Source organism: Lissotriton helveticus, chromosome 3_2, assembly GCF_964261635.1.
Source record: "Lissotriton helveticus chromosome 3_2, aLisHel1.1, whole genome shotgun sequence".
NCBI lineage: Eukaryota > Metazoa > Chordata > Amphibia > Caudata > Salamandridae > Lissotriton > Lissotriton helveticus.
The window spans coordinates 486,093,619-486,106,578 of record NC_136062.1 but is presented as its reverse complement, the minus strand read 5'-3'; the positions used below and the strand labels follow the sequence as shown (position 1 = coordinate 486,106,578).

General features: G+C 58.3%; 1 protein-coding gene across 8 annotated transcripts in view; it reads left to right on the top strand.

Annotated features, from left to right (window-relative positions):
* Nucleotides 1-833: 833 nt before the first annotated feature.
* Nucleotides 834-12,960, top strand: part of LRP4 (LDL receptor related protein 4) — a 356,895-nt gene continuing 344,768 nt past the window's right edge. For 5 of the 8 annotated variants that reach the window (XM_078684436.1, XM_078684434.1, XM_078684433.1 and 2 more), the window contains exon 1: nt 1,559-1,755. In XM_078684436.1, coding sequence (XP_078540562.1) covers nt 1,698-1,755 — 58 coding nt within the window. In that variant the 5' untranslated portion in view covers nt 1,559-1,697. Of the gene's footprint in view, nt 1,756-12,960 lie in introns of all 8 variants that reach the window. The other 3 variants (XM_078684432.1, XM_078684437.1, XM_078684435.1) reach the window with 2 other exon arrangements.

The following is a 12,960-nucleotide window of genomic DNA, read 5'->3' as shown; positions in this document are numbered from 1 at the left end:
CTTCCGTTGGGTGCAGTGCTCAGTGCAATGCAGTGCCGTCAGTTGTGGTGTCAGGTCGGAGGTTCCGTGCAGTGCTTCCGTTGGGTGCAGTGCTCAGTGCAGTGCCGACAGTTGTATTTTCAGGTTGGAGGTTCTGTGCAGTGCTTCCGTTGGGTGCAGTGCTCAGTGCAGTGCAGTCAGTTGCAGTGTCAGGTCGGAGGCTCTGTGCAGTGCAGTGCAGTCAGGTTCCGTGCAGTGCTTCTGTTGGGTGCAGTGCTTAGTGCAGTGCAGTGCCGTCAGTTGTAGTGTCAGGTCGGAGGATCCGTGCTGTGCTTCTGCTGGGTGCAGTGCTCAGTGCAGTCAGTTGCAGTGTCAGGTCGGAGGCTCCGTGCAGTGCAGTCAGGTTCCATGCAGTGCTTCTGTTGGGTGCAGTGCTTAGTGCAGTGCAGTGCAGTCAGTTGTAGTGTCAGGTCGGAGGATCCGTGCAGTGCTTCTGCTGGGTGCAGTGCAGTGCACAGGCTCCGTGCAGTGCTTCTGTTCCGTGCAGCGTCCAAACCTCCTCGTCTCCAGTTTCCCTTTGAAGAAGTTTGTCTCCAGCAGTGAAGTCTGGGATCAGACCAAGTGCTGGGGGAGTAGGGGGTGGAGTAAACGGGGTGGAGATTGGGAGCGGACCAAGTGCTGCCGGTGCAGGGGGGGTGGCAGGGGTGGAGGGTGGAGTCGGGGGCGAGGCGGCTGCGCCTCCCCGGATCAGGGTTTTGGAGTCCCCCTCCTGCTGGAGGTGGCACCCCCACCCCCCTTGCAGGGAGTGGTACAGTCCAGAGCTGCTGTGCCTGGAGCGCTGGAGAGTCCGAGGCAGACGGGGGGAGAGGCCTGAGAGTGTCGGGGCAGGAGGAGCGCACAGGCTGGGGAGAGAGTGCACGCACCCCGGGCAGAGAGGCCTGAGAGTGTCGGGGCAGGAGGAGCGCACACAGGCTGGGGAGAGAGTGCACGGACTCCGGGCAGAGAGGCCTGGGAGTGTCGGGGCAGGAGGAGCGCACACAGGCTGGGGAGAGAGTGCACGGACGAGGAGGGCACGGACTCCGGGCAGAGAGGCCTGAGAGTGTCGGGGCAGGAGGAGCGCACAAAGGCTGGGAAGAGAGTGCACGGACTCCGGGCAGAGAGGCCTGAGAGTGTCGGGGCAGGAGGAGCGCACACAGGCTGGGGGGAGAGTGCACGGACTCAGAGGGCACGGACTCAGAGGGCACGGACTCGGGGCAGACACTTCTCGGGGCACTGGGGAGAGTGCCGGGGTGAGACCTGCGTGGGAGGAGAGGAGGGGGCCTGAAGGAGGAGACAAGAGGGGATCGGACTCATCGGAGAGAGGAGTGACGGGCGAGAGTGCAGGGGCGCCTTGAAGCCTCGCTGGGCCACGGGACCTGCACCCCCAGCTCTCCCCGGACCCCCTCTCACCCCACTCCTGGGGACCCCCCCCCCTCCCTCCATGGATCGCTGCTTTGACCATCTTTGGAAACATGTGAACTCCGCGGGGAGCCTCTGACTTCAGGCCCCGCTGGGGTCCGCTGACCTTTGACCTTGGCTTGGATTGACCCCTGTTTGGACGCTGTGACCTCTGTCGGGATCCCGTGGCCTTTGACTTCATTTGGGATCTATCGGAATCTTGTGCCCTGACCTTTGACCCCAGATCTGCTGCTCCTCGAGGGGCCCGGACACCCCCTGCCATGGGGTCACCGGGGCCCCCCCACTGGCTGATGCTGGCCTCGCTGCTGTGGGTGACAGGTGAGCTGGGGTCCTTGCGCCGGGGGAGGGGGGTGACGGGGGGGTGGGGTCTGATTAAAGCCCCCACTGGGAGGGGGGGGGTCTCTTCCAGATTCAACCTCAGTCCTTTCTTGGTTTGTGGGCTCGTCTCCCCTTTACCTGGGGGTGGATCTGATCTGTTATTGGGGTATTTTTGCCTCAGTCTTTGAATGGGGGGGTCTAAGTCTGTGATTTGGGGTTTTAGTTTAAACTTTGGTTCGCCGGGGGGGGGGGGGGGTTAGGGTCATTCTGCTTTTTGTGTATTTTTGCCCCAGCCTTTGATTGGGGGCTCAGTCTCCGCTTTGGGGGTGTAGCCTCAGCTTTGGTCCCCTGGGGGGGGGGGGTCAGGCTCTGCCTGGGGGTGCTTTACTTCGTTGGTGAAAGTTGCCTCCTCGGCCTTTTGGGGGGGTGAGTACCCTCAAACTGTGATGGATAGCTCCACCCTTGGACTAGGGTATAGGGGTTCAAGTCGACCTCAGGGGCGGGGGTCGCTTTACCCTCACTCTGGGGGCGGGGAGGGGGGCTTCCTTTAGGTTTTGGTACTTTTAAGCATAGGGGGCGTTCCTCATGCCCTAGGGTGCCCCCTATTTCCTGGGGGTGACCCGCCATTCCCGGCTCCTTTCTAGCTCGGCGCGTGCCCAGTGGGGTGCGGGGGTGGGGTGGGGGGCTCTTCTGGACTCCCGGGGCCCAGGTTGGGCCCTCCTCAGTCCCAGGCCCCTCGCCCTCTTCTCCCTCGGGTGCCTGAAACTTGTAGATCTGCTCCCAAGCGCAGCTTTCGACTCCTCGAGGCTGCCCTAGAACCTGCCAGCTGGGGGCCCCGGAGGGGTCCTTTGTCCCCGGGTCAGGGACACACAGCGGGTTCCTGCACCTTGAAGTTTCCACCTCCTGCTCTTCCGGCCGCGTGCTCCTGCGGCGGGGGCCTCTCACTTCTTGTTGTATGTGAGGATACGGGGGCCCTGCACCTGTGCAGACCTGACTGGGCCCCCGTGGAGGGCTCCTATGGACACAGAGGGCTCCGGTGCCCTTCTCCAGAGGCACACAGGGGGTCCTGTGCTCTGTGTGTCCTGCTATAGAGGCACACAGGGGGTCCTGTGCACTGTGTCTTCTGCTCTAGAGGCACAAAGGGGGTCCTGTGCCCTGTGTCTCCTGCTCTAGAGGCACACAGAGGGTCCTGTGCCCTGTGTCTCCTGCTCTAGAGGCACACAGGGGGTCCTGTGCCCTGTGTGTCCTGCTCTAGAGGTATCCTGTGCCCTGTGTGTCCTGCTCTAGAGGTATCCTGTGCCCTGTGTGTCCTGCTCTAGAGGTACACAGAGGGTCCTGTGCTCTGTGTGTCCTGCTCTAGAGGTATCCTGTGCCCTGTGTGTCCTGCTATAGAGGTCTCCTGTGCCCTGTGTCTCCTGCTCTAGAGGTATCCTGTGCCCTGTGTCTCCTGCTCTAGAGGCATACAGGGGGTCCTGTGCCCTGTGTCTCCTGCTCTAGAGGTATCCTGTGCCCTGTGTCTCCTGCTCTAGAGGCACACAGGGGGTCCTGTGCCCTGTGTGTCCTGCTCTAGAGGTATCCTGTGCCCTGTGTGTCCTGCTATAGAGGTCTCCTGTGCCCTGTGTCTCCTGCTCTAGAGGTATCCTGTGCCCTGTGTCTCCTGCTCTAGAGGCATACAGGGGGTCCTGTGCCCTGTGTCTCCTGCTCTAGAGGTATCCTGTGCCCTGTGTCTCCTGCTCTAGAGGCACACAGGGGGTCCTGTGCCCTGTGTGTCCTGCTCTAGAGGTATCCTGTGCCCTGTGTGTCCTGCTATAGAGGTCTCCTGTGCCCTGTGTCTCCTGCTCTAGAGGCACACAGGGGGTCCTGTGCCCTGTGTGTCCTGCTATAGAGGTCTCCTGTGCCCTGTGTCTCCTGCTCTAGAGGCACACAGGGGGTCATGTGCCTTGTGAGTCCTGCTCTAGAGGGACACAGGGGGTCCTGTGCCCTGTGTGTCCTGCTCTAGAGGGACACAGGGGGTCCTGTGCCCTGTGTGTCCTGCTCTAGAGGTATCCTGTGCCCTGTGTGTCCTGCTCTAGAGGTATCCTGTGCCCTGTGTGTCCTGCTCTAGAGGTACACAGAGGGTCCTGTGCCCTGTGTGTCCTGCTCTAGAGGGACACAGGGGGTCCTGTGCCCTGTGTGTCCTGCTCTAGAGGGACACAGGGGGTCCTGTGCCCTGTGTGTCCTGCTCTAGAGGTATCCTGTGCCCTGTGTGTCCTGCTCTAGAGGTATCCTGTGCCCTGTGTGTCCTGCTCTAGAGGTACACAGAGGGTCCTGTGCCCTGTGTGTCCTTCTCTAGAGGTCTCCTGTGCCCTGTGTGTCCTGCTCTAGAGGTATCCTGTGCCCTGTGTGTCCTGCTCTAGAGGTACACAGAGGGTCCTGTGCCCTGTGTGTCCTGCTCTAGAGGTACACAGAGGGTCCTGTGCTCTGTGTGTCCTGCTCTAGAGGTATCCTGTGCCCTGTGTGTCCTGCTCTAGAGGTACACAGAGGGTCCTGTGCTCTGTGTGTCCTGCTCTAGAAGCACCCAGGGGGTCCTGTGCCCTGTGTCTCCTGCTCTAGAGGCACACAGGGGGTCCTGTGCCCTGTGTGTCCTTCTCTAGAGGTCTCCTGTGCCCTGTGTCTCCTGCTCTAAAAGTCTCCTGTGCCCTGTGTGTCCTGCTCTAGAGGCATACAGGGGGTCCTGTGCTCTGTGTCTCCTGCTCTAGAAGCACCCAGGGGGTCCTGTGCCCTGTGAGTCCTGATCTAGAGGCACACAGGGGGTCCTGTGCCCTGTGTGTCCTGCTCTAGAGGCACACAGGGGGTCCTGTGCCCTGTGTGTCCTGCTCTAGACGCACACAGAGGGTCCTGTGCCCTGTGTGTCCTGCTCTAGAGGCACACAGGGGCTCCTGTGCTCTGTGTGTCCTGCTCTAGAGGCACACAGAGGGTCCTGTGCTCTGTGTGTCCTGTTCTAGAGGCACACAGGGCGTTTTGTGCCCTGTGTGTCCTGCTCTAGAGGTCTCCTGTGCCCTGTGTGTCCTGCTCTAGAGGCTCACAGAGGGTCCTGTGCTCTGTGTGTCCTGCTCTAGAGGCACACAGAGGGTCCTGTGCTCTGTGTGTCCTGCTCTAGAGGCACACAGGGCGTTTTGTGCCCTGTGTGTCCTGCTCTAGAGGTACACAGAGGGTCCTGTGCTCTGTGTGTCCTGTTCTAGAGGCACACAGGGGGTCCTGTGCTCTGTGTGTCCTGCTCTAGAGGTCTCCTGTGCTCTGTGTCTCCTGCTCTAGAAGCACACAGGGGGCCCTGTGTCTCCTGCTCTAGAGGCATACAGGGGGTCCTGTGCCCTGTGTGTCCTGCTCTAGAGGGACACAGGGGGTCCTGTGCCCTGTGTGTCCTGCTCTAGAGGTCTCCTGTGCCCTGTGTGTCCTGCTCTAGAGGCACACAGGGGGTCCTGTGCCCTGTGTCTCCTGCTCTAGAGGCATACAGGGGGTCCTGTGCCCTGTGTGCCCTGCTCTAGAGGGACACAGGGGGTCCTGTGCCATGTGTGTCCTGCTCTAGAGGTCTCCTGTGCGCTGTGTGTCCTGCTCTAGAGGCACACATAGGGTCCTGTGCCCTGTGTCTTCTGCTCTAGAGGCACACAGGGGGTCCTGTGCCCTGTGTGTCCTGCTGTAGAGGCACACAGAGGGTCTTGTGTCCTGTGTGTCCTGCTCTCGAGGTCTCTTGTGCCCTGTGTGTCCTGCTCTAGAGGCACACATAGGGTCCTGTGCCCTGTGTCTTCTGCTCTAGAGGCACACAGGGGGTCCTGTACCCTGTGTGTCCTGCTCTGGAGGTCTCCTGTGCTCTGGGTCTCCTGCTCTAGAGGTCTCCTGTGCCCTGTGTGTCCTGCTCTAGAGGCACACATAGGGTCCTGTGCCCTGTGTCTTCTGCTCTAGAGGCACACAGGGGGTCCTGTGCTCTGTGTGTCCTGCTCTATAGGCACACAGGGGGTCCTGTGCCCTGTGTCTCCTGCTCTAGAGGCACACAGGGGGTCCTGTGCCCTGTGTGTCCTGCTCTAGAGGCACACAGAGGGTCTTGTGCCCTGTGTGTCCTGCTCTAGAGGTCTCTTGTGCCCTGTGTGTCCTGCTCTAGAGGCACACAGGGGGTCCTGTGCCCTGTGTCTTCTGCTCTAGAGGCACACAGGGGGTCCTGTGCCCTGTGTGTCCTGCTCTAGAGGCACACAGGGGGTCCTGTGCTCTGTGTCTCCTGCTCTAGAAGCACACAGGGGGTCCTGTGCCCTGTGTGTCCTGCTCTAGAAGCACACATAGGGTCCTGTGCTCTGTGTCTCCTGCTCTAGAGGCACAAAGGGGGTCCTGTGCCCTGTGTGTCCTGCTCTAGAGGCACACAGGGGGTCCTGTGCTCTGTGTGTCCTGCTCTAGAGGCACACATAGGGTCCTGTGCACTGTCTCTCCTGCTCTAGAGGCACACAGGGGGTCCTGTGCTCTGTGTGTCCTGCTCTAGAGGTCTCCTGTGCCCTGTGTCTCCTGCTCTAGAGGCACACAGGGGTCCTGTGCCCTGTGTCTCCTGCTCTAGAGGCACACAGGGGGTCCTGTGCCCTGTGTGTCCTTCTCTAGAGGTCTCCTGTGCCCTGTGTCTCCTGCTCTAGAGGCACACAGAGGGTCCTGTGCCCTGTGTCTCCTGCTCTAGAGGCACACAGGGGGTCCTGTGCCCTGTGTGTCCTGCTCTAGAGGCACACAGAGGGTCCTGTGCCCTGTGTGTCCTGCTCTGGAGGCTCACAGAGGGTCCTGTGCCCTGTGTCTCCTGCTCTAGAGGCACACAGGGGGTCCTGTGCCCTGTGTGTCCTGCTCTAGAAGTCTTCTGTGCCCTGTGTGTCCTGCTCTAGAGGCACACCAGTATCTCTTGCTCCAGAGGCACAGAGTTCATGCACCTGTCACAGCTCTCAGGCCTTGCTCTAGAGGCAGAGAGTTCATGCACCTGTTGCAGCTCTCATACCTTGCTCTAGAGCCAGAGAGTTTATGCACCTGTTGCAGCTCTGATGCCCTGCTCTAGAGGCAGAGAGTTCATGCACCTGTCACAGCTCTCACGCCCTGCTCCAGAGGCAGAGTTCATGCACCTGTTGCAGCTCTCATGCCTTGTTCCAGAGGCACAGAGTTCATGCACCTGTCACAGCTCTCAGGCCTTGCTCTAGAGGCAGAGAGTTCATGCACCTGTTGCAGCTCTCATACCTTGCTCTAGAGCCAGAGAGTTTATGCACCTGTTGCAGCTCTGATGCCCTGCTCTAGAGGCAGAGAGTTCATGCACCTGTCACAGCTCTCACGCCCTGCTCCAGAGGCAGAGTGCATGCACCTGTTGCAGCTCTCAGGCCCTGCTCTAGAGGCAGAGAGTTTATGCACCTGTTGCAGCTCTCAGGCCCTGCTCTAGAGGCAGAGAGTTCATGCACCTGTCACAGTTCTCATGTCTTGCTCTAGAGGCAGAGAGTTCATGCACCTGTTGCAGCTCTCATGCCTTTCTCTAGAGGCAGAGTTCATGCACCTGTTGCGGCTCTCACGCCCTGCTGTAGAGGCAGAGAGTTCATGCACCTGTTGCAGCTCTCATGCCCTGCTCTAGAGGCAGAGAGTTCATGCACCTGTTGCAGCTCTCACGCCCTGCTCCAGAGGCAGAGTTCATGCACCTGTCACTGCTCTCAGGCCCTGCTCTAGAGACAGAGAGCTCATGCACCAGTTGCAGCTCTCACGCCCTGCTCTAGAGGCAGAGAGTTCATGCACCTGTCGCTGCTCTCAGGCCCCGCTCTAGAGGCAGAGAGCTCATGCACCAGTTGCAGCTCTCACGCCCTGCTACAGAGGCAGAGTTCATGCACCTGTTGCAGCTCTCACGCCCTGCTCTAGAGCCAGAGAGTTCATGCACCTGTTGCTGCTCTCAAGCCCTGCTCTAGAGGCAGAGAGTTCATGCACCTGTTGCAGCTCTCACGCCCTGCTCTAGAGGCAGAGAGTTCATGCACCTGTTGCATCTCTCACGCCCTGCTCTAGAGGCAGAGAGTTCATGCACCTGTTGCAGCTCTCACGCCATGCTCTAGAGGCAGAGAGTGCATGCACCTGTTGCAGCTCTCACGCCCTGCTCTAGAGGCAGAGTTCATGCACCTGTTACAGCTCTCACGCCCTGCTCTAGAGGCAGAGAGTTCATGCACCTGTTGCAGCTCTCACGCCCTGCTCTAGAGGCAGAGAGTTCATGCACCTGTCGCTGCTCTCAAGCCCTGCTCTAGAGGCAGAGAGTTCATGCACCTGTTGCAGCTCTCATGCCCTGCTCCAGAGGCAGAGAGTTCATGCACCCGTTGCAGCTCTCACGCCCTGCTCTAGAGGCAGAGAGTTCATGCACCTGTCGCTGCTCTCAAGCCCTGCTCTAGAGGCAGAGAGTTCATGCACCTGTTGCAGCTCTCATGCCGTGCTCTAGAGCCAGAGAGTTCATGCACCTGTTGCATCTCTCATGCCTTTCTCTAGAGGCAGAGTTCATGCACCTGTTGCAGCTCTCACGCCCTGCTGTAGAGGCAGAGAGTTCATGCACCTGTTGCAGCTCTCATGCCCTGCTCTAGAGGCAGAGAGTTCATGCACCTGTTGCAGCTCTCACGCCCTGCTCCAGAGGCAGAGTTCATGCACCTGTCACTGCTCTCAGGCCCTGCTCTAGAGGCAGAGAGCTCATGCACCAGTTGCAGCTCGCACGCCATGCTCTAGAGGCAGAGAGTTCATGCACCTGTCGCTGCTCTCAGGCCCTGCTCTAGAGGCAGAGAGCTCATGCACCAGTTGCAGCTCTCACGCCCTGCTCTAGAGGCAGAGAGTTCATGCACCTGTTGCTGCTCTCAAGCCCTGCTCTAGAGGCAGAGAGTTCATGCACCTGTTGCAGCTCTCACGCCCTACTCTAGAGGCAGAGAGTTGATGCACCTGTCACAGCTCTCAAGCCCTGCTCTAGAGGCAGAGAGTTCATGCACCTGTTGCAGCTCTCATGCCGTGCTCTAGAGCCAGAGAGTTCATGCACCTGTCGCTACTCTCAAGCCCTGCTCTAGAGGCAGAGAGTTCATGCACCTGTTGCAGCTCTCACGCCCTACTCTAGAGGCAGAGAGTTGATGCACCTGTCACAGCTCTCATGCCTTGCTCTAGAGGCAGAGAGTTCATGCACCTGTCACAGCTCTCACACCCTGCTCCAGAGGCAGAGTTCATGCACCTGTCATTGCTCTCAGATCCTGCTCTAGAGGCAGAGAGTTCACGCACCTGTTGCAACTCTCACGTCCTGCTCTAGAGGCAGAGAGTTCATGCACCTGTCACAGCTCTCATGCCTTGCTCTAGAGGAAGAGAGTTCATGCACCTGTTGCAGCTCTCACACCCTGCTCCAGAGGCTCAGAGTTCATGCGCCTGTTGCAGCTCTCACGCCCTGCTCTAGAGGCAGAGAGTTCATGCACCTGTTGCAGCTCTCAGATCCTGCTCTAGAGGCAGAGAGTTCATGCACCTGTCACAGCTCTCATGCCTTGCTCTAGAGGCAGAGAGTTCATGCACCTGTTGCAGCTCTCATGCCTTGCTCTAGAGGCAGAGAGTTCATGCGCCTGTTGCAGCTCTCATGCCCTGCTCTAGAGGAAGAGAGCTCATGCACCTGTTGCAGCTCTCACGCCCTGCTCCAGAGGCAGAGTTCATGCACCTGTCACTGCTCTCAGATCCTGCTCTAGAGTAGAGAGTTCATGCACCTGTTGCAGCTCTCAAGCCCTGCTCTAGAGGCAGATAGTTCATGCACCTGTTGCAGCTCTCACGCCCTGCTCCAGAGGCTCAGAGTTCATGCACCTGTTGCAGCTCTCATGCCCTGCTCTAGAGGCAGAGAGTTCATGCACCTGTTGCAGCTCTCACCCCTCTGCTCTAGAGGCAGAGCGTTCATGCACCTGTTGCAGCTCTCATGCCCTGCTCTAGAGGCAGAGAGTTCATGCACCTGTTGCAGCTCTCACGCCCTGCTCCAGAGGCAGAGTTCATGCACCTGTCACTGCTCTCAGATCCTGCTCTAGAGGTAGAGAGTTCATGCACCTGTCACAGCTCTCACGCCTTGCTCCAGAGGCAGAGTTCATGAACCTGTTGCAGCACTCACGCCCTGCTCTAGAGGCAGAGAGTTCATGCACCTGTTGCAGCTCTCACGCCCTGCTCTCGAGGCAGAGAGTTCATGCACCTGTCACAGCTCTCAGGTCCTGCTCTAGAGGCAGAGAGTTCATGCACCTGTTGCAGCTCTCAGATACTGCTCTAGAGGTAGAGAGTTCATGCACCTGTCACAGTTCTCATGCCTTGCTCTAGAGGCAGAGAGTTCATGCACCTGTTGCAGCTCTCATGCCCTGCTCTCGAGGCAGAGAGTTCATGCACCTGTTGCAGCTCTCACGCCCTGCTCTAGAGGCAGAGAGTTCATGCACCTGTTGCAGCTCTCACATACTGCTCTAGAGGTAGAGAGTTCATGCACCTGTCACAGTTCTCATGCCTTGCTCTAGAGGCAGAGAGTTCATGCACCTGTCACTGCTCTCAGATCCTGCTCTCGAGGCAGAGAGTTCATGCACCTGTTGCAGCTCTCACGCCCTGCTCTAGAGGCAGAGAGTTCATGCGCCTGTTGCAGCTCTCATGTCTTGCTCTAGAGGCAGAGTTCATGCACCTGTTGCAGCTCTCAAGCCCTGCTCTAGAGGCAGAGAGTTCATGCACCTGTTGCCGCTCTCACGCCCTGCTCTAGAGGCAGAGAGTTCATGCACCTGTTGCCGCTCTCATGCCTTGCTCTAGAGGCAGAGAGTTCATGCACCTGTTGCAGCTCTCATGCCTTGCTCTAGAGGCAGAGAGTTCATGCACCTGTTGCCGCTCTCATGCCTTGCTCTAGAGGCAGAGAGTTCATGCGCCTGTTGCAGCTCTCATGTCTTGCTCTAGAGGCAGAGTTCATGCACCTGTTGCAGATCTCAAGCCCTGCTCTAGAGGCAGAGAGTTCATGCACCTGTTGCCGCTCTCACGCCCTGCTCTAGAGGCAGAGAGTTCATGCACCTGTTGCCGCTCTCATGCCTTGCTCTAGAGGCAGAGAGTTCATGCACCTGTTGCCGCTCTCATGCCTTGCTCTAGAGGCAGAGAGTTCATGCACCTGTTGCAGCTCTCACGCCCTGCTCTAGAGGCAGAGAGTTCATGCACCTGTAACAGCTCTCAGATCCTGCTCTAGAGGCAGAGAGTTCATGTACCTGTTGCTGCTCTCACGCCCTGCTCTAGAGGCAGAGAGTTCATGCACCTGTTGCTGCTCTCACGCCCTGCTCTAGAGGCAGAGAGTTCATGCACCTGTTGCAGCTCTCATGCCCTGCTCCAGAGGCAGAGAGTTCATGTGCCTGTCGCTGCTCTCAGATCCTGCTCTAGAGGCAGAGAGTTCATGCACCTGTTGCTGCTCTCACGCCCTGCTCTAGAGGCAGAGAGTTCATGCACCTGTTGCTGCTCTCACGCCCTGCTCTAGAGGCAGAGAGTTCATGCACCTGTTGCAGCTCTCATACCTTGCTCTAGAGGCAGAGAGTTCATGCACCTGTTGCTGCTCTCACGCCCTGCTCTAGAGGCAGGGAGTTCATGCACCTTTTGCAGCTCTCACGCCCTGCTCTAGAGGCAGAGAGTTCATGCACCTGTTGCAGCTCTCATACCTTTCTCTAGAGGCAGAGTTCATGCACCTGTTGCTGCTCTCACGCCCTGCTCTAGAGGCAGAGAGTTCATGCACCTATTGCAGCTCTCATACCGTGCTCTAGAGGCAGAGAGTTCATGCACCTGTTGCAGCTCTCACATCCTGCTCTAGAGGCAGAGAGTTCATGCACCTGTTGCTGCTCTCATGCCTTGCTCTAGAGGCCGAGAGTTCATGCACCTGTTGCAGCTCTTATGCCTTGCTCTAGAGGCAGAGTTCATGCACCTGTTGCAGCTCTCAAGCCCTGCTCTAGAGGCAGAGAGTTCATGCACCTGTCACAGCTCTCACACCCTGCTCTAGAGGCAGAGAGTTCATGCACATGTTACAGCTCTCACACCGTGCTCTAGAGCCAGAGAGTACATGCACCTGTTGCAGCTCTCATACCTTGCTCTAGAGGCAGAGAGTACATGCACATGTTGCAGCTCTCATGCCCTGCTCTAGAGGTAGAGAGTTCATGCACCTGTTGCTGCTCTCACGCCCTGCTCTAGAGGCAGAGAGTTCATGCACCTGTTGCTGCTCTCACGCCCTGCTCTAGAGGCAGAGAGTTCAATCACCTGTTGCAGCTCTCATGCCCTGCTCCAGAGGCAGAGAGTTCATGTGCCTGTCGCTGCTCTCAGATCCTGCTCTAGAGGCAGGGAGTTCATGCGCCTGTTGCCGCTCTCATGCCTTGCTCTAGAGGCAGAGAGTACATGCACCTGTTGCAGCTCTCATACCTTGCTCTAGAGGCACAGAGTGCATGCACCTGTTGCAGCTCTCATGCCCTGCTCTAGAGGTAGAGAGTTCATGCACCTGTTGCTGCTCTCACGCCCTGCTCTAGAGGCAGAGAGTTCATGCACCTGTTGCAGCTCTCACGCCCTGCTCTAGAGGCAGAGAGTTCATGCACCTGTTGCAGCTCTCATACCTTGCTCTAGAGGCAGAGAGTACATGCACCTGTTGCAGCTCTCATGCCCTGCTCTAGAGGTAGAGAGTTCATGCACCTGTTGCTGCTCTCACGCCCTGCTCTAGAGGCAGAGAGTTCATGCACCTGTTGCTGCTCTCACGCCCTGCTCTAGAGGCAGAGAGTTCATGCACCTGTTGCAGCTACCATACCTTGCTCTAGAGGTAGAGAGTTCATGCACCTGTTGCAGCTCTCACGCCCTGCTCTAGAGGCAGAGAGTTCATGCGCCTGTTGCAGCTCTCATACCTTGCTCTAGAGGCAGAGAGTTCATGCACCTGTTGCAGCTCTCACGCCTTGCTCTAGAGGCAGAGAGTTCATGCACCTGTCACGGTTCTCACGCCCTGCTCTAGAGGCAGAGAGTTCATGCACCTGTTGCCGCTCTCAAGCCCTGCTCTAGAGGCAGAGAGTTCATGCGCCTGTTGCAGCTCTCATACCTTGCTCTAGAGGCAGAGAGTTCATGCACCTGTTGCAGCTCTCACGCCTTGCTCTAGAGGCAGAGAGTTCATGCACCTGTCACGGTTCTCACGCCCTGCTCTAGAGGCAGAGAGTTCATGCACCTGTTGCA